The sequence below is a fragment of the Filicampus tigris genome, chromosome 16 (assembly GCF_054856515.1).
Source record: "Filicampus tigris isolate MCC_2025a chromosome 16, RoL_Ftig_1.0, whole genome shotgun sequence".
NCBI classification, from domain to species: domain Eukaryota; kingdom Metazoa; phylum Chordata; class Actinopteri; order Syngnathiformes; family Syngnathidae; genus Filicampus; species Filicampus tigris.
The window spans coordinates 14,801,954-14,822,808 of record NC_141232.1 but is presented as its reverse complement, the minus strand read 5'-3'; the positions used below and the strand labels follow the sequence as shown (position 1 = coordinate 14,822,808).

Genomic DNA, 20,855 nt, shown 5'->3' with positions numbered 1-20,855 from the left:
TGTGCTGTTGGCGACAGGTCTGCAACACATGCCACGCACAGATCAGGAATTGTTGCTGCTCTGATCGGTCCATTATGTCACATGTTGCGATGACATACAGTTTCCCACACAGAGGAGAGAATGCACCACGCAGCTCGTTGCTGCTGCAAAGCAAACTAGTTTGGCAGCGGCGTATGTGTAAAAAGAAACTACTCACCCATGTTGCCCCTTAGCCGCCATCTTCCAGACACGATATCCATTGTTGTCGATGTCTTTTTGAAGCGACGCGCTCCGACTTGGAACGAAACTGTTTCAAAACAACTTGTGTACACGAGTATAGTCAAGCTGCGCGCAACACTCAAAGGATGACGCCGGCACATCAAGGTGGAATTCATGCCCTTCTTCTGTCTCGTCTTCCCTACTTCCGGAAATACGCCGTAGCAAACCTGCTGTGTATAGTGGTCTGTTGGTATGTTTTTATTTTGAAGGCCGGTAAGTGTGAAGGATGGGAAGTGTGGAAAATAAGTAACTTGTTGACTGCGACTTCTGGTCGTCTGTTGGACAAAAATAATTATACTGTGCATACAATACGTTTTTGATCGTTTACAGGTTCAGGTCGTGTTGGGCATGCCTTGGCTCAGGACCCATAACCCCACTATTGATTGGACCGTGCCCGTGATCACTTCATGGAGCAATTCCTGTCATTGGAACTGTTTAATGTCCGCCCCTATGCCCCCTGTTGGCCACAGTCAGCCAGAACTTATTGATTTATCCCATGTTCCAGTAGACTACCATGACCTTGCCCAGGTATTCAGTAAACATCGTGCCACTTCTCTGCCACCTCACAAGCCGTATGACTGCGCCATAGACCTCCGGTCCTCAGCTTCCCAGAGGTCGGCTTTTTAACATCTCGTGACCGGAGTGTGTGGCCATGGAGGCCTATATCAACGAGTCCCTCGAGAATGGCATAATTCGGCCTTCCTCGTCTCTTGTAGGGGCTGACTTCTTTTTCATCGAGAAGAAAGACAAGACACTCCGGCCATGCGTGGACTATAGAGGCCTTAATGACATCACCATCAAGAACAAGTACCCTTTGCCCCTCATCAACTCTGCTTTCTCCCCACTTCATGGAGCCACCATTTTCACCAAGCTCGATCTATGTCAGGCTTATCATCTAGTCCGCATTCGGGAGGGTGATGAATGGAAGACGGCCTTCAACACTCCAGTGGGCCACTATGAATACTTCATCATGCCTTTCGGCTTGACTAATGCCCCTGCTGTCTTCCAGGCCCTGGTCAACGATGTCTTGCGTGACACGATTGGAAGATTTGTTTTTTTTTATTTGGATAACATTTTGGTTTACTCGAGTTCCCGCTCAGAACATGAAACACATGTACGCCAGGTCCTCCAACCCCTGCTTGAGAACAAGCTTTCCTAGGCGGATATGAATTACAGTGTCGGCGATAGGGAACTCAGAGCCGTTAAGATGGCACTGGAGAAATGGAGGCACTTCCTGGAAGGGGCAGAACACCCATTTGTTGTTTGGACTGATCATAAGAACCTCGAGTACATCAGCTCCGCCAAACGACTGAGTTCCCGCCAAGCCAGGTGGGCATTGTTCTTTGACCGCTTCACATTTACTCTTATCTATCGTCCAGGGTCGAAGAACACCAAGCCCGACACCCTGTCTCGCCTGTTTGCGGTTGACGAGCCCTGTACTGGTCCCAAACCAGTTTTGCCACCCACCTGCCTGGTATCTTCTATCACCCTCGAAGTGGAGAAGGTGGTCAAGGATGCCCTGGGGAACCACCCTGTTCCTGGGGGTTGCCCCGCAAACTCCTTGCTTGTCCCGGACTCCGTCCGTTCTCAGGTGCTGCAGTGGGGGCACTCCTCAAGACTTACCTGCCATCCAGGGGTACGCCACACGCTAGCCTTCCTGCGGCAGCGCTTGTGGTGCCCCACTATGGAGGAGGATGCACGGGCGTTCGTATCAGCTTGCACAGTCTGCGCTTGAAACAAGTCTTCGTCCAAACCCAGTTCTGGCTTACTTCGGCCGCTTCCCATCCCCAAGAGGCCATGGTCACACATCGCTCTGGACTTCGTCACTGGACTACCACCCTCTAAAGGTAACACTGTCCTTCTAACCATAGCGGATAGATTCTCCAAGGCGGCACACTTCCTTGCGCTCCCTAAGCTCTCTTCTGCCAAAGAGACTGCTGACCTCCTCCAACATGTTTTCCGCCTGCACGGCATTCCCGCTGACATAGTCTCTGACCGTGGCCCTCAGTTTACCTTGCGGGTATGGAAGTGTTTTTGTGCAGCCCTTGGGATCGGTGTCAGTCTGTCGTCGGGTTTCCATCCTCAGACCAATGGACAATGTGAGCGCACCAACCAGTAGCTAGAGGCTGCCCTTCGCTGCATGTCTCAATCACACCCGTCCTCATGGAGCTCCCAACTTGTATGGGTTGAGTACTCCCATAACTCTCTACAGAGCTCTTAGTTAGGCATGTCTCCATTCCAGTGCTCCTTAGGCTACCAACCACCTGTGTTGCCTTTGCAGGAGCGCCATCTAGCTGTTCCTTCTGTCCAGTTCCATGTCCGCAAGTGCCACAAGGTCTGGAGGCAGGCCCGTTCTGCTTTGCTCCGCTCCTCTGCCGTTTCTCAGAAACAGGCCAACCGCCGCCGCATCCCTGCCCCTTCCTACTCAGTTGGGCACAGGGTGTGGCTCAGCTCCAAGAACCTGCCGCTCATGGCCGAGTCGAGGAAGCTTTCCCCCCACTTCATTGGACCTTTTGAGGTCGCGGCAGTGGTGAACCTGTCTGCGGTGCGTCTCAAGCTCCCAGCCACTCTGCGTGTCCACCCCACCTTTCATGTATCCCAGGTCAAGCCCGTTTCGTCGTCCTCACTGTCCCCCCCTTTGCCTCCCCCTCCTCCTCCTCCGCTGGTGATCGATCAATAAACTTTTGCCCACTACACCTGCCTTTCTCCATTTCTGTGCCTGGGTCCTCTCCCCCGACAGTATTTTTGTAAATGCAGATAATTTCAACTGCACTTCTGTGTTCTGTGTTGCATAAGTCTTCTAAGTTCCAGCAAACAGGTAGTTTTAATTCGCAGCTTTGGGTACAACAGTTTGCTGCCAAATAATACTCAGCTATTCAACTGAACAAGACATCCTCTCCATTCAAACTTCTCTCAAAAGTGCAAAATCTCAACTATATACCATGTTTGAAGGGTGTCAATAGGACAACTTAAACCATACTTAGTAAAGTCGATGACACCATATTTTTCATGATTATTTTTGTCACGTTTGATGAAGAGGTTGTGGTAGCCGTTCTGCTACATGGTCATTCAAATTCTGTCCCCAGACTCTGTGCACTTCATGCTTGCAAAGCACTGCTTTAGGATTGTGGATTATCTCAAACAACATGGTGTTGTATGTTTCAAGGCTCAGTATGTTTGTTTTTCGCTGTCCCCAGCCATTTTTTTCTCTTACGATCCAATGACAGCCTTACTTTATTAATATTATTATTTTTTTATTTGAATACAAAAAAGTGCAAAAAATGTGGTTTCACTGAGTAACAATTGTGGTAAAAGTGGTAACAATTTTTGCTCTGAAAATTGACTAGAATACACGATAAAACAAAAACAAAACAAAAAATCTTGCCCCACCCCCGCCGGCGTTCACCCACCCAAGTAGATTTAAAATCTATGGGAAACACTGATAACCCAATGCATTTTAATTGCAAAACTTTCGCGGTATAACGGAATAAATTTTCCCCTTTTATCACGATATTTTGCAATAAAATAATTATTACAAAATAATGTAACATTATTTTAGGAGGAGAATGAAAGATTTCCACTTCCGGGTTACAAATACCTTGGAATTCCAATAGCAATCATGAGGAGGCTGCTCAGAGGGCGGCCACTGCCAAATACCTAAGGAGTGTGAGGCAGATCCTGAATGGTCAGCTGAATGGTAAGAATAAGATCCAGGCCTATACCTTGCCAGTAATCAGACACCCTGCTTACATAATTCCCTGTTAACTGCAAGAGATGCAAGCCACTGACATCAAGACAAGAAAGCTCCTTACAATGCATGAAGGATTACACGCCAAGTCCAGCATCCTGAGGCTGTACACAAAGCGGAAAGAGAGGGGCCGTGGACTAATGAGCTTCTAGGGCATTATCCAGGAGAAAACAACAGGCCTCCAAGAATACATCAAGATGATGGCCCCCGGGGACTGCCTGCTTACTGAATGCATCAGGCAACAGAAGCCCAGTAAGGAGCCAGATGGACTGTCATGGAAACACAAGCCCTTGCATGGTATGTACCACCATCAAATTAAAGAAGTGTGTGACACCGAGAAAACATACCAGTGGCTGAGAAAGTCTGGACTGCAAGACAGCACAGAGGCGCTAATCATGGCAACACAAGAACAGGTCCTAAAAATAAGATCAATTGAGGCCGGGGTCTACCACGTCAAACTGGATCCCAGGTGTAGCTGTGCAAAGAATTCCCTGAAACGGTGCAGCATATTACAGCAGGGTATAAGATCCAGGATGGCAAGGCATACATGGTGTGGCATAACCAGTTATTAGGGATATTGTACCAGAACATCTGTACCAAATATGGACTACAGGTCCCAGAATCAGAATGGCAGACACCTCTAAAGGTGGCTGACAACAACCAGGCCAAGATCCTGTGACACTTCCAGATCCAGACTGACAAAGTGGTGATAGCCAACCAGCCTGACAGTGGTGGTGGATAAACATCAGAAGACAGCAGTCGTGATAGATGTAGCAATCCTGAATGATAGTAACATAGGTTTTTTGTTTTTATTGCATTATTTTGCAATAAAATAATTATTGTACCGGAACATCTGTATTACAGGTTACTGAATCAAAATGGTTGTGGTACACACGCCTGAGTTGTGTGCAGGCAGCGTGGGATCGATTCCCGCTCAGTGACGGTTGTGCCCTGCGACTGGCTGGCGACCAGTTCGGGGTGTAGTCTGCCTTCGCCCATTGACGGCTGGGATAGGCTCAGCAACTCCCCGCGACCCTATATAGGATAAGCGGTTTGGAAGATGACATGACATGACATGAATCAAAATGGAAGACACCTCCAAAGATGGCTGGGAAAAAACAGGCCAAGATCCTGTGGGTCTTCCAGATCCAGACTGACAAACTGGTGATAGCCCAACAGCTTGACATAGTAGCGGTGGATAAATATGAGAATACAGCAGTGATAGTAACATCTGGAAAAAGGAACACGAGAATCGGGACACGAGAAGCTTGAGAAATACCAAGGGCTGAAGGAAGAACTAGAGAAAATGTGGAGGGTAAAGGCTACAGTGTTGCCACTAGTGATTGAGGCACTGGGGGCAGTTACCCCCAAGCTGGATGGATGGCTCCAGCAGATAGCAGGAACAACATCTGACATATCAGGGCAGAAGAGTGCACTCCTGGTGCAGCATGTCTGGTGAGAAAGGTAGAAGGGGAGGACGATGAGGACCCTGGTGTTCCAGTAGTAAAGGAAGTCTCGGAACCGATTGTGGCCCATCTTTCTGGCAACCAAGGTGCCGACCTGCTTAGGATCTTTCGGGAGATGCCGTCGCTCTTCAGAGCAGAACCTGGCCGGGCCACCCTGATGGAGCATGTGACCCGGTTGAAGGAATGCAATCCCATCCGTCTGCGTCCTTACCATGTCCCTCAGCATCTTGTGGCACAACTCAAGAAGTAGGTGGAATCGATGCTGAAGTTTGGTGTTATTGAGCCATCAATGTTGGAGTGGTGTAGTCCGGTGGTGATTGTATTTAAGAAAGATGGGTCGCTGCGGGGCGGCACGGTGGTCGACTGGTTAGCACGTCCGCCTCACAGTTCAGAGGTCGTGGGTTCGATCCCGGCTCCGGCCTCCCTGTGTGGAGTTTGCATGTTCTCCCCGTGCCTGCGTGGGTTTTCTCCGGGCACTCCGGTTTCCTCCCACATTCCAAAAACATGCATGGTAAGTTGATTGGATACTCTAAATTTCCCCTAGGTGTGATTGTGAGTGCGGATGTTTGTCTCTGTGTGCCCTGCGATTGGCTGGCAACCAGTTCAGGGTGTCCCCCGCCTACTGCCCAAAGACAGCTGGGATAGGCTCCAGCACGCCCCGCGACCCTTGCGAGGAGAAGCGGTACAGATAATGGATGGATGGATGGGTCGCTGCGGATCTGCATCGATTTTCGAAAGCTAAACTCCATCTCAGAGTTCGATGCCTATCCAATGCCAAGGATAGATGACCTCCTGGACCGCATTGGCTCGGCAACTTTCATCGCCACTCTGGACTTGTGCAAAGGCTACTGGTAGATGCCGTTGGAGGCCTCCAGTCGGCCCTACTGTTCCAGTTCACAGTCATGCTCTTCAGCTCGCATGGGGCTCCTACAACCTTCCAACGCCTTATGGATAAGGTTCTTCAGGGCTGTGAAGAATTCAGTGCAGCTTACCTGGATGATGTGGTGATTTTCACTAGCACATGGGAGGAACACATCCAGCACCTCAGAGCTGTCTTGGAGAAGATCCAGATAGCAGGACTGACCTTGAATGTGGCCAAGTGCGAGTGGGCTCGCAACGAAACTAGTTACCTTGGCTATATTGGAAAAAGGTGAGGTACGACCTCAGATGAATAAGGTTGAAGTGTCCTCGTCCTCGGACCAAAAAGGAGGTGCGGTCCTTCCTGGGCCTGGCTGGATTGGTATTGGAGGTTAGTACCTCAGTTTGCCACAATCGCGGCTCCACTCACTGCTCTGACCACAAAAAACCAGCCAAACCATGTCAGTTGGACCGACGAGTGTGAAGAGGCTTTCAGGACCCTGAAGACCCTCCTCTGTTCTTCTCCGGTGTTGTGCAGTCCTAACTTCAACCTCCGCTTCCTGGTGCAAGTGGATGCCTCGGAGGTCGGTCTTGGGGCTGTCCTCAGGGTGAGTCCGGAGCTGAACAACTCATCCTGTACCTCAGCCGCAAGCTGTTACCCCGTGAGTCCAGGTATTCGGTGGTGGAGAAAGAGGGTCTGGCCATCAAGTGGGCTCTGGAGAGTCTTAGGTATTACTTGCTTGGGAGAGAGTTTGATCTGGAGATGGACCATCGAGCCCCTACGTGGATCAACTCGATGAAAGACCACAACAGCCGACCGACGCGCTGGTACCTTTCATTGCAGCCCTTTAGGTTTGTGGTCCGACACCGTTCTGGGCAGTCCAACGTTGCAGCTGACTACCTATCCAGGTTGCCAAGTCTTTGTCAACCTGCGGGAGGAGGAGGATGGTGTGACGGAGTGGCTCCGTCAGGTGCTGCAGGGAGAACAGTGTCGCCAACCTAATCTGATACGCACATTAGCACACCTGTACCTCGAGCCATTTGTCCACTCAGTCTGTCCGCATGTGTTTTGTTGGTTGGCCATCCATCGGTGGGCTTGGCGTGCGGGATGTGGCCACCGTCGGGCCATTTTTTCCATTCCATTGTTGTATTCCCTAACCTCGTGTTCCACAAACCTTTCTCCAGCATTCGCCGATCATTCACGACTCGCCAATGTCAAACCGAGCACGTCGTTATTTCCGGGTTTTGTAGCGTCTTGCGTAGGGCTTCGCCGTGTGACGTCATTGGGACGTCATGGTGGAATACCGGGTTTTTAAGTTAGATAATTGTTTGTTGTCTTTGAACAGTCTAAGGGCGCAGAGTTATGACTGGTTGAATGATTATATTTTTCCATAATTATGAATATTTTTTGTTGGTAATATGGATGTGTTTGGACAAAGAAAACAGTCAATTTGGGAATTAATTGGTTTAGGGGAGGGGCCTAGGAGTTTAAAAGGTGGCCAACTTCTGTCATGAGGGTAGTGTGGGCCAGGAGAGAAGGAGCCAACAGAGAAGAGCCGAAATTTTTGTATGTGAGAACAGTTTTGTTTTTGACTTTATATTCAATAAATTGGAAGCAAAGCACAGGACCCTTCGGCTATGCCACTTTTTTTGTTGAGGTCTACTTTGAACCCCGTCACAGACAGTGAAAAGAAAAGCAAACTTGATGTTTTGGTGGGTGTTCTGCCTTTTATTTTGCGCGGTGCACTTTATTCATGCTTTTGTAACCCTAATAAGTTGTTCTACCTTATCGAAGGCCGTGGTATGGTGGGCTACAAAATAAAATCGAGTTCGTGCACTTCTGGTGTCTTCCTTGCCAAAACAACCGATAAGGCAGGACAATGTTTCATTACGTCTTTTCTTTATTTCAACAGCCTCGCTCTAATACACACTCCCTCTCTTTTCTTCTTCGCTCATGAAATGTGCCATGCCAAACCAACTCAAAAAGGAACAAACATGTAAGCAAAATACAAATAGATATATACTCATAACACAACACTGCAGCGCATAAGAAAAACAATTAATACAAAATATATGCAATCCCAAAAATTGAAATAAAAAAATGAAAATATAATTCGGTAACTAAATCACTTGTTACACTTTTATCTTGACATCCTGATTGTTTGCCTTTTATTTTGCGAGGTGCACTTTATTATGCATTTATTTGGACATCCGGTTTGACAGGAAACAGTCCGGCGGCTATGATAGAGCTCAGTCTGCAGTCACTTAACTGTGCATAGTACTTGTCACCTGCTAGAAGTCTTGTCTTGATTGCACCTTCGAAAGCATCCTCTGTAAGTGTTGTATTTGTCTTACAAAGTTATTTAGCAGTGTTATTTTTGTACTGTGATACGTTTGAACAAATTACCAAGTTTGTAGACTTTATAATCAGTTTCAAGTGAGCTTTATGTTTCATGTTTAAATAGTAGTTTTGAAAGGCTTATGTTGTAACTAATTTCTATACAGGATGGTTACTATGCTACAATTCATTTCCATGTTAATTTTAATATGCTCATACTCTAATTAAGCAGTCATTTATTGATACATATCGTCGCTGTCCTCCATCTCCATTTTTTTTCATTTTCTTATTTTTACATGAATGGTGTTTCCCGTTACAGACATAGCATTAATGTGAAAATGTAAAAAAGTTTCCAAAATTGGAGATTCGTGTTTTTCACAGGACAACAACGATATGTAACCAGGCAGGTAAGTATGTGGTACCCTTGAGACACAGCACGATGACAGGGAATGATGTTTTTTTTGTAAACAACATTTTATTTAACGGCATGCACTGGTGAACAGATAAAAGAAATCAAAAAAGGGACTTGGACCTGGGCTGCAACAGCTAATTAGCAAAAAAAAGTAAGGGGGGCGGGTTGGTTTAGATAAGGTAAGCGGTGGTTGACAGGGCCTACAGGTTGTGTGGGGTTCATGCTCCGCCTGGAGGAAGAGACTGGCAATGCTGTTTTGCCACTAGCCTGTGAACACTGCGGTGGGGAAAGCAAGACTGTATTTGAACACACTAAATTGACACACAAGGTAAACACTGCACTCAATAAAATAAACCAGTGATAGGTAATGCTAATATCATGGCAAATTAGCCAGATACTGCACTCAGCGGCATACAAGAACACTCATGCACAAACGGGCAGGCATAAGAACACCCTGGAGTCAGCCTCACGAACCAGGGAGAAACCAATTTCCCAATACCATTCGCTGCAGGCTGCCACCTCCAGGCCTACTTTAAAAACAGTATTTCTAAACTTTTAAAAGCTATGCAAACCCACCCCACTAAAATACTATTTCTAATCCTCCCTTCCAATGAAAATGGCAAGATGGCCACCTTGAGAGTAGTGTGAGTGTTTGCCGGAGGCTCACCCTGCGTTTATATTATTCTAATCAGCATTCTTAAATCCTATCCTTTAATCTTGATCGATCAGTAATTTTGCTGGTGTAAAACATTGTCAAGTTACTTCATTTTGCATTACTAGTAGTTGCTGAGTGTGCTTTAAATCCAATTGGATCAAATGGATCAAACATTTCAACAAACGCTCCTGTCGGCCATTCAGCAACTTAAGTCTGAAATGATTTTTCACTTTGAAACCAAAATGGGCAATATACAAAAAAGGCTAAATGGAATTTGAGGGGAAGCTGTCCACGCTGGGAGAGCAAGTCATGGAATTGAATTAGAACAGCGAATGAGCAGGCATGAGGACAATACAACAGACCTTGCAAATAGGGTGCAAATTCTCAGTCAATTATATTATTGTTTTGATTTTGTTTTCTTGTAGTTTTTATCTATCACTTATGAAAAGAGAAGAAGGTAACAATTAATATTTTCCTACTAACAGTTGGAATCAATGGATCCAAAATATAGCATTTTAACAGAGCTGGGCACTTGACCCTTTTTTGCCTGTCCGGCCGCGACCCTCCACCCTTGACCTTGGTACCCTTTCGGCCGCGACCCCCCACCCTTGACCTTGGTACCCTTTCGGCCGCGACCCCCCACCCTTATTCATAAAAATTATCACCCCCCCCCCCCCCGCCCCGTTCCGCCCCGTTCCGCCCCGTTCCACCCCCCAGCCCCAAAAAAAAAAAAGTGTCCGTGATTGACGCCGCCGCGGGAGAGATGCTAACCGCAGAGGCTTTTTAGGGATCATTAGTTGGCTAATTTACTATTCAAGTGTCACATTATCGCCAGCGCGCAGTTACCTCCCAACAAGAAGAAGCATTTAAACCAACCAAGAATGAATGTGCGCACTTGGGCGCCATACTCATAATCACGAGAAAGTGGCGTAACTTAGCAACTTAGTAACTCAAATAAATGTCCAGTCGTCGACTCAGTTGAACTCTTACAAAAAGATGATATTGTGCAGACTAACCTGATTAGATCCCTCCTTCAGTCCGAGATGGCCGCCAACATCCCAGGCATCATCTCCATGCTCTTCTTCTACGTGCTGGTCCTCGCCATCGGCATCTGGGCGTCAGTCAAGTCCAGGAGGGACAACTGCAAGTGGGCGAGCGGCACCCTGGAGACGTGGTTGCTAGGCAACCATAGAATCAGCCTGCTGGTGGGTGTCTTCACCATGACGGGTGAGCATCTTTCAATGCAACTTCTCCCCTTGTTTTGTTCGTTTTTGTTTGTTTTTGTTGTGTTTTTCCACGTGGATTCAGCGTGCGTGTTGTTCTTCCCTCCCGAAGCCACGTGGGTCGGAGGCGGCTTCATCGTGAGTATAGCCGAGATGGTGTACACTCCCTCCATGGGCGTTGCCTGGGCCACCGCCATCACGTTGGGATGCAGCACATCCTTTATTCTTGGTAATAAATAAATAAGTACTGTACTGCCCTTAACTAGTTAGTCAGTGTAAAAGGACTTACCTGGCACGTTGAGATAAGAGTGACCCGACTTACAAGTTTTTCAAGAAACGAGACATCATTTGACCAATTTTTTGTCTTGTGAGCAACAATTTGAGATACAAGCATTGTATGGTGTCTGTGAACTCAACTCCACTCACACCAAAAGGCAGTTTGGCAGATTAAAATAGGAGCTATTCATCCATAGAGGCTTCAAGTAGTATTTTTCTCTCCAATTAAACTGAACACTGCAAATTGTGCATTTAAAACAAGCACCTAGCATGCTATCTTAATTAATGCTAACACATCATGGGAAACACTGTAGACAGGCTAGCAAATAGCATTGATAGTCCCAAATATTTTCACATAAATGTTACAGCAACACATGTAGTCAGACAATATAAAAATACTCACAGTCATACAAGTTTCATCCTCAGCATGAAAACAAAAAAAATACAACATTTTTACATTAAAGGGTCACTTAAAGTATAGTTGTGGAAGTCTTCTTTATGGTCTTCATGGCTGTCCTATACTGCCGGTCTGCCACCCCGCGGCCAAATTGCACACACCCCAAAGGAGTAGCAATGTTGTCATGATGCAAAACTGTTTAATTCTAGTGTTCTATTTAAGGTTATGTACCATATAAACAAGTGTTATTTTATTTCTGAAAAAAAACCCCACATAATTACAAAGTTGGTGTGGGGGGGCAAGGACGTCATTTCCACTCATTTCAGCGGCGAAAGATGAGTGATTTGTATTGCGAGCTTGGTCATGGAAAAAAATCAACTTGTATCTTAAGGCACCACCTCATGAACTAGGTTGAAGTCAGCGGAAGTGAGACTAAAAAGGGGTAGCCTACTTATATAATGTGTGTGCGTAAGAAAGGGCAAAAGGTCAACGTGTGAGATTTCACAACTGATAAGTTAATGTTGCGTGCTGATGGCTCTCGAACAGAAGGGCTGGTGTTCGCCGGGCCGCTCCGCGCAAGCAACTGCGTCACCATGCTGGATCCCTTCCAGCGCAAGTACGGCAAAGGCCTGACGGCCGTCTTCGGCTGTGCCTCGCTTTTGATCGACTTCTTCTGGGTGCCCGCCATTCTCACCAGCCTGGGTGAGAGCAAGCTCTCACACACAGACGCATTTGCACACATTCTCTGTCACAAACAGACTCACACACACACACTCACTGACAAACTTACACGAACACGCTTAGACGCACACAAAGACACACTCACTCAAACGCACGCACACGTGCAGTGTGTGATTGTCGTAATACTGTGTGTGCGTGCGTGCGTGTGTGCGTCAGGTGTGACCATGAGCGTGGTTCTGGACCTTCCGTTCAGCGTGTGCATCTGGATCTCGGCGTGCGTGGCCATCACATACACGCTGCTGGGCGGCCTCTACTCGGTGGCCTACACCGACGTCGTCCAGCTGATCCTCATCTTCTGCAGCCTGGTCGCAAACGCGCCGCCGCCGCCGTCATCCTCACTTCTCTCCTGTCCTCCCTCACACTGACTGTTTGAGTGTGTGCATACATGTAGTGGGTGTGCGTTCCCTTCGCGATGTCCAATCGCCACGTGGCGCCCATTGGTTCCACGCTGATGAACAACACGCTGCACGCGCCCTGGATCGGCGACTGGAATGTCGGCAATATTTGGATTCTTGTGGATAACTACTTCTTCGTGGTGAGTGAGTGGAGGCATACTCACTAGGCAGTCACACACGCACTATGGCATGCACACTCACACAATCACTCGTGTAAACATGCACACAAACAAGCGCATACACACCGTTGGGCGGAATCCTCGTAGTGCCAAATGGAAACTTTACAGGAAGTTAAAAAAAAAAAACATATCTCATGGTAAAATGAAGACAATTTGAAAGAAACATGTCAAGTCAACACACATGATTTGCCTTCACGGGCCACATAAAATGATGTCGCGGGCCGGATCTTGACCTGGACCTTTAGTCTGATACCTGTGCAATAGGCGAATAGTTCAACCCAAGCCACACTCAGGACCGCCCCCTCATTTGAATAACATTTCCTTCTGCATTTCATGCTGACAACGCTAACGGAAAAGCCTGTTTAAAATGATAGGCGATTAGCGGTACTATTTTTTCCGGCCGGACAAAAAGGCGGAAGGACAGACGGCGGAAGGGTACCTCGGCTGTAAGCAGTAGGCGAAACATTTTTCGTAAAATGTCCAGCTCTGGTTAGCATGTCTGCCTTTTACTGTAAGATATCATTTCAAGTGCATGGGACATGAATTTTACCAAATTTTAACATGTTGTATTAAACGCCACACACGCACTGGGTCAAACGGCCAGTGGGCAGACCCAGCTCACAAAAATATTGAGTTTTCTGCATCTTTTTAAAGGCCTTTTCATTGCCTTTTACCAAACTAATCATTGGAATCTCATCATTTGTACTTGTACTCCTTCAAAAGGTTTTTAGGGTAACTTTTTTTCGTGTCCCAGTTTTGAATGGAACAACAGCTTCGGGTGACAAACAACTTTTAGCAAGAATATTTTGCCTCCTACTTGTCGAAGTGGCTATCAAGTGCCGACCATAATAGATAGTCCAAGAGGTACATTAGATGAGAACTCGTGAAGTTCATTTAACTCGCAGCACTGTAAAGTCGTAGATACACCCATCCGACATCGGATGTCGGTAAGACAGTAGTCGCGGTGGAAAAGACCGCCCTCAGGCACCGGGATATAGAGGGGCATGTCCAACAGGGCATAGGCGGCTTTGGCTTGGAAGCAGTAACAGCTACATGGCAAAAGGCTACTCCAACCAAACAGCGGCACATGGTGGTGGAGGAGGTGCAACATCAGGAAGAAGCAGCCAGGAGTGTCTCCCAAGCGCAGCAAGGCCGCCGGATCAAGTGGGAGGGCGTGGAAAGGAGGAGGATCACGTGGAACGAGATGTGGGTCATGGAGGGTAATAGGCTAAGATTCATAATTAGGGCCACGTATGATGTCCTGCCCCCTCCAACCGACTTACATCTCTGGTATGGAGAAGAACCAGCCTGTCCCCTGTGTGCAGTCCCATCAAGCCTCAAACACATCTTGGTGGGGTGCAAGACCAGTCGGACGCAAGGAAGATACACCACAATCAGGTGTTTGGCTGCCAAACTCGAGAATAAGAGGGTAACCACCAATGCCATGCCTTTTAAATCCCCAGACTATCTGCCGACAGAAAACACCCTTCGTTAGGGAAGGGGAGAAACCGTGGACCAAGCCAGCTCCTCTGGAGTCAGGCCCACTGACCGTAGCTTGGGATTGGAAAATGCGGGTGGACCTCAGCCAGAGGCTCACTTTTCCACCTGGTCCTGTGGTCTGAATCCTGCCAGGGGGTCCTCATCGTTGAGCTAAGCGTCCCATGGGAGGATGCGATCGATGAGGCATACGAGAGGAAGAGGCTGCGGTATGCCAGCCCAGCAGCTGAAGCAGAGGGGCGGGGCTGGAGCGTGAAGGTGTGGCCAGTGGAGGTGGGCTGCAGAGGCTTTGTAGCCAAGTCCCCCACAAAGCTCCTGAAGGAAGTGGGCATCAGAGGGCAGGACCAACGGATGGCAATAAAAGAACTTGCCACAATAGCAGAGCGGAGCAGCCACTAGCTGTGGCCGAAACGCAACATGGGCTGCCAAATGATCAGGTGGTGCCACCGTGCGAAACACACCCGGGTCTGATCAGTCCGTGGTGGGCCAACCTCGGCAGAGGATGTCTTGTGGAAATGGCCGAAACACCCAATGACGTCGAGGCACACAACCGATGATGCGTCGGGCGGGGTGCATCACATGATTATCGGTGCCAAGTCCCACTCCACTCAAGAGGACATTTCCAACCCTTCATCTGTTGTGCTGAACATTAGGGATTTTAACAGCTAGTCCTGTAAAGAAGCCTTCTTCATTGCTGTCAGAGATGGGAAAACTACTGACATCCTGTACTTCAGTAAAAGTACAATTACTTGTATAAAAATGACTCTAGTAAAAGTATTCATTCATATAATTACTCAAGCAAAAGTAAAAAAAAGTACAGGCTCTGAAATGTACGTGAGTAAAAGTGGATGTTTCCTCCTCATGTCATCTAATTTGAAGGCTATTCAATTTGAAAGGTTGTCACTTATCACACCCCTTAAACTAACTGGATTGTTTGTTTGCTTCTCGAACTTCAAAATTTCAAGGTGTTCCTGAGAACAAACAAATGGAACCAAATTGTCTACCGCGCTAAACTAACATCATTAACCAGGGCCAAGCTAATGAGAGGATAACCATTTAGCTTTACCTCGACATGTTTTCTCAGACTGGATGGAGAATTCTTGTAGGTGGCAAGCTCGTGGGCTTTGGGTTTACACAATGAAATAGCCGAGAATCGTTCGTCAACACACTCCACGTCGTCGATCATTTTACCGGTACCTCCTCTCACCTTTCAATGAAATTATCTTCTGTAGCGGATAGCATAGCGTCTTCTCGGTTGATATTGTCATGCCCCTCGAAGTGGTCAAAGATGCACACAGTCGCTGATGCAATCTGATCGTCGTTTTAACAATAGATCGTAACGAAAAGAACACATTCACACAAGAGCTGCTGGTGGCCACAACTCACGCCCATGCGCTCCATCATCCAACTGACTCCTCGAGCCCAACTTCCCTCCCGAGCTGGCTCGTCCCCTCTCTATGACGTCACTCACTACTCATAGGCCCGGCCAGCACATGCACAAAACAAAGAACAGATATTACAATGTCATCGCTTGAGATATTGTCCGAGCTGGATGTAACCCTTCATGTGATGGAAGGATGCCACAACGTTTTAATCATCATTCACCATGTAACACAAAAGTAATGACCCTGTTTTGAAAATGTATTGAGTAAAAAGTACAGATACTGGTATTAAAATGTAACGGATAAAAGTAAAAAGTATTAAAAGTATTAGAAAAAAATAAATACTCCGTGAATTACAAAGTACTGGAAAAAACTACTCGAGTACAGTAACCAAGTATTTGTACTTCGCTATGAACGAATGCATAGAATTGTGGGATATATTGCTATTTTTAGCACAAAGGTCAAACCTCTCTCTTTCACACACATACACGAATATGGATAAACACACACACACACACGCACACACACACACATCCACTCTCCTAGACACGTCCACACACACACACATGCAAATACGCAAGAACACATCACCGCCCAGCATGTGAGTACGAACAAGAGAATCTGGTCCTTCAGGCTTTTGGCGGTCTGGGCTATCAAGCCTTCCACCAGCGGGTGCTGTCGGTGTCGTCCCCGTCCACCGCCAAGCACCTCTGCTTCATCTCAGCCGCCATCTTCACGGTCTTCGGCATCCCCCCGATCCTGCTGGGGGCCGTGGGGGCATCCACAGGTGACACGGCCTTACAACGCGTCAATGGGGGGGGGGGGGGGGGGGGGGGGGTACACGTCAGTTATACTTGTATGTCAGTATAAAGTTGGAAAGGTCCATAGGCTATATACGCAAGTCTAAAAGATACTCCGCATATGTCAGCATTAAAAGTTATTGTGAACGAAGTAGATTTCAGTGTAAATGATTATTAATATGGGCGGCACGGTGGTCAACTGGTTAGCACGTCCGCCTCACAGTTCAGAGGTCGTGGGTTCGATCCCGGCTCCGGCCTCCCTGTGTGGAGTTTGCATGTTCTCCCCGTGCTTGTGTGGGTTTTCTCCGGGTACTCCGGTTTCCTCCCACATTCTAAAAACATGCTTGGTAGGTTGATTGGATACTCTGAATTGCCCCTAGGTGTGATTGTGAGTACAGTTGTTTGTTTGTTTGTTTGTCTGTGTGTGCCCTGCGATTGGCTGGCAACAAATTCAGGGTGTCCCCCGACTACTGCCCAAAGACAGCTGGGATAGGCTCCAGCACGCCCGCGACCCTTGTGAGGAGAAGCGGTATAGATAATGGATGGATGGATGTTTATTAATAACAGTGTGAAAGGGTTATACGCAGAGCTGGGCACTTGACCCTATTTTGCCAGTCCGTCCTTCGTCCTCCATCCGCGACCTGGGTACCCTTTCGGCCTCGTCCCTCCGAAAAAAAGCATCCATGCATGACACGCCGCGGGAGAGATGCTGCTAACGGCAGAGGTTTATTTCGAGATCATTAGCTGGCTAATTTACTATTCAAACCCGCTGTCAAATGCACTTCAAACACGCTTCAAACTAGTAGTTGCCCAATTGCGCGTACTTACTTCCATTGCGAGCCCCCGGCGGGAACGAACGCTGTGCAGTGTGCACTGCACTTAGGGAGTTTTGGGCACTTGATTGCGATGTCGAAACCTTTTTTTTTTTTTTTTTTTTGCCAGTCTTCTACCAAGCAAACGCTCCCCCTCTCCGATGTGCGCGAATGAAGCTGCAGCATTCAGGTTTCAAATTTCTCACGGTGAAACGCCCTTTTCTTCGCAGTTTGACTTTACATTCGCGCACAACCGGGGTGGAGCCAGAACATGGATAATGGGTGGGCCTGGAAAAATCAGGGTGGGCCTGAATATTTCAGGCCCACCCATGGCTCTGCCCCTGCGCACAACCCACACATGTTTTGAAAATGTGTTACAGTTCCATTCCAAGTCGGGTTGTGTCGCTTCAAAAAGACAGCAACAACAATGGATTTCGTGCCTGCTACAACCATAAAGGGACTGAGATGACTAGACGATGCATTTAATTGTATTGCGAAAACGAGTTGGTGGCGAAGGTAGTACGTGCGCGTGTAGCTTCTTTACACACATGTACGTGACATAACACCCACGCCGCTGCCAAAACTAGTTTGCTTCGCAGCAGCAACGAGCTGCGAGGTGGATTCTCTCCTCCTTGGCCATAAATAAATTGCTGGGCCAAGCCAGAGGAAACTGTACGTCATCGCAACATGTGACATAACAGATCGATCGCGAGAGAGAATGCGCGCGGCGTCGTATACGCAGCAACAATTTCTGACAGTTTATATACATTTTAAATATGTTTAACATGAGGAAAATGGTAAATTCTGAAAAAAACGATGTATAAAAAAGAATCATGATAAGATCATGATTTTATTTTGAAAAAATCGTGATATGATATTTTTGCCATATCTCCCACCACTAGTTTCATGTTGATATAAAGTTGAAAGTGAGATACCATTTAACAAATGATTTGTGTTCAGACTGGAACCAGACATCGTACGGTTCTCCGTCCCCTTACGAACGCGACGAGGCAACGCTGGTTCTCCCCCTGGTACTGCAGACCCTGACGCCGTCATACGTCTCCATCGTGGGCATCGGCTGCATCGCCGCCGCCGTCATGTCGTCGGTGGACTCCGCCCTGCTGTCTGCCGCCTCCGTCTTCACCGCCAACATCTACAACAACATCCTCAGGCCACAGTTAAGTGTGAAAGTATTTTATGTCGGATGAAAGTCCTTTTGGAAGGGATATAGGGGTACCAGTCAGTTTGAAAGAGCTTTATGTCAGTGTCAAACGGATCGACAGTACGTGACTGTGAAGGGTCTACAACAGGATTGTCCAAATACGGTCCTCGAGTGCCACTATACTGCGTGTTTTCGATAAGTGTAAATGTCAGCAAGATGGTGATAATGCCAATTACGTGTGTGTGAAAGGGGTACACGATACTGTAGTACATGCGAATTGGAGACAATGAGTTTGTGGTCCGACAGGCGTCGGAACGCGAGCTGCAGCTGGTCATCCGGGCGACGGTAGTGGTGGTGGGTGTGGCGGGGACGTCGCTGACCCACCTGAAGACCAGCGTGATCATCTTCTGGTTCATGGGGGCGGAGATTTCCTGCAGTGTGATTTTCCCGCAGCTGCTCTGCGCCATCTACTTCGCCGGCAGCAACTCATACGGTGCTGCGCTGGGTGTCGTGGTGGGATTAGCCGTGCGCATGCTGAGCGGCGAGCCCCTACTGGGCCTGCCGCCCGTGCTGCACTTCCCGGGTGGCATCTGGGACCACACCACTGGCGTCTACATGCAGCGCTTCCCCGTCAAAACATTCGCCATGCTCTGCTCTCTGGCCGCCATCTTGTTCTTCTCCTTCCTGGCGTCTCGGCTTTTCCGCCACCGCCTGCTTCCTGCAGCCTGGGACGTTTTCCACGTTTTCCAGCCGCCAACCCCCGCCATCACCTCGGACCCCCCGTGCACGAAGACCTCCGACGCCGCCGAGCCCATGATGACCACCGGCTGCTGAGTCAGCAGACGGGAAATGCTTCGAATTACATTTCACGTTATTGACAACCATTTCATTGATAACACACACACACACACAGACAGTGGTGTTATCAGGATGCCAGGTGTGGGTGGGCATTCGTCTTACCTGGGGGGGCAAAAAAGTGCTACAATGCTCAAGTACGTCGAAATCCAGCATAGGGCTACTGCACCTTAAAACTTGTTTTGTTTTCTCCTTAACTGAGACAACTGTTGTTGTGATTTGGGCTAAACAAATAAAAGTTGATTTGATTTTGATTTTTTATTTCCCTTTCATCAGAACTACATCCAATTTTCTTTGTGTGGGCAGAGTGTGTCGGTGGGTGGGCACTCAAGAATATGTTGTATGCACGCCCACTAGTTGAAACACAGCATTCTGATTAATATTGCGTTTTGTGGAATATGAGTTAAGCAGCAAAAGGCACCCGCTTTTAGCCATCTCCATTTTGTCACTTCTGTCGAGTGAAAATGACATCACAACTGCTCAGGGCTCAGGTAACGACCAATCACGGCTCAGCTTCAGAAAACAGGTCGGCTGTGATTGGTCGTTACCTGAGATGGCTAAAAAGGGGTGGATTATGCTGCTTAACTCATATTCCACAAAAGCAAAATTAATCAGAATGTCGTGTTTCCACTTGTAGGCCTGCTGGGAAGATATTCTTGAAAAAAATGTGTTTTGGTTGATTTACTCTTTCACACCTTGATGGGGTTCTTAGCGGTTTTCCTTGCCCTCCTGAGGGTTAGGTTAGGTCAGGATCAGGTTGTGGACTTGTGAAGCCCTTGCTTTAAAACTCTGATTAAGGATAGATATAATTCAACATCTTACAATGTGTTTCTCTATCATTAGAAATACGAGTAGAGTTAGGTCATCCTAAATCAAACACTAATTGCTTTAGTGTACTAATTTAGCGAAGCAGGTAAGTATGTGGTACCCATGACACACTGACACAGAATGGATGTTTTTTTGTAAACAAACTAGTTTGGCAATAAGATTAAATGCATAGTCTAGTCATCTCGGTCCCTTTATGGTTGTAGCTGGTACGATATCCATTGTTGTCGCTGTCTTTTGAAGCGACGCCCCCCGACTTGGAACTTAACTGTTTCAAAACAGCTTGTGTCGGGAGTATTTAAGCTGCGCGCAGCACTCAAGTATGACGCCGGCACATCAAGGTGGAGTTCATGCACTTCTTCTGACGTCTTCTACTTCCAGAAATACACCGTAGCAAACCTGCTGTGTATAGTGGTTTGCTGGTGTGCTTTTATTTTGAAGGCCGAGAACGAAGGGAAGTGTGGAAAATAAATAACTTGTTGAATGCGACTTCTGGCCGTCTGTTGGACCCAAATAATTATACAATATGACAAAACCAACCCCAGGGCTCGCAATGCAAGTAAGCACACGCAGTTG

At 47.5% G+C, this 20,855-nt stretch overlaps 1 protein-coding gene across 4 annotated transcripts in view; it reads left to right on the top strand.

Annotated features, from left to right (window-relative positions):
• Nucleotides 1-19,708, top strand: part of LOC147134913 (high affinity choline transporter 1-like) — a 38,305-nt gene extending 18,597 nt beyond the window's left edge. For 2 of the 4 annotated variants that reach the window (XM_086054975.1, XM_086054977.1), the window contains 8 exons: nucleotides 10,773-10,962; nucleotides 11,071-11,187; nucleotides 12,178-12,333; nucleotides 12,529-12,677; nucleotides 12,764-12,907; nucleotides 16,459-16,612; nucleotides 18,398-18,615; nucleotides 18,906-19,708. In XM_086054975.1, the coding sequence (XP_085911101.1) occupies nucleotides 10,779-10,962; nucleotides 11,071-11,187; nucleotides 12,178-12,333; nucleotides 12,529-12,677; nucleotides 12,764-12,907; nucleotides 16,459-16,612; nucleotides 18,398-18,615; nucleotides 18,906-19,433 (1,650 nt within the window). In that variant the 5' untranslated portion in view covers nucleotides 10,773-10,778 and the 3' untranslated portion in view covers nucleotides 19,434-19,708. Of the gene's footprint in view, nucleotides 1-8,400; nucleotides 8,664-10,772; nucleotides 10,963-11,070; nucleotides 11,188-12,177; nucleotides 12,334-12,528; nucleotides 12,678-12,763; nucleotides 12,908-16,458; nucleotides 16,613-18,397; nucleotides 18,616-18,905 lie in introns of those variants that run through there. The other 2 variants (XM_086054976.1, XM_086054979.1) reach the window with 2 other exon arrangements.
• Nucleotides 19,709-20,855: the final 1,147 nt, after the last annotated feature.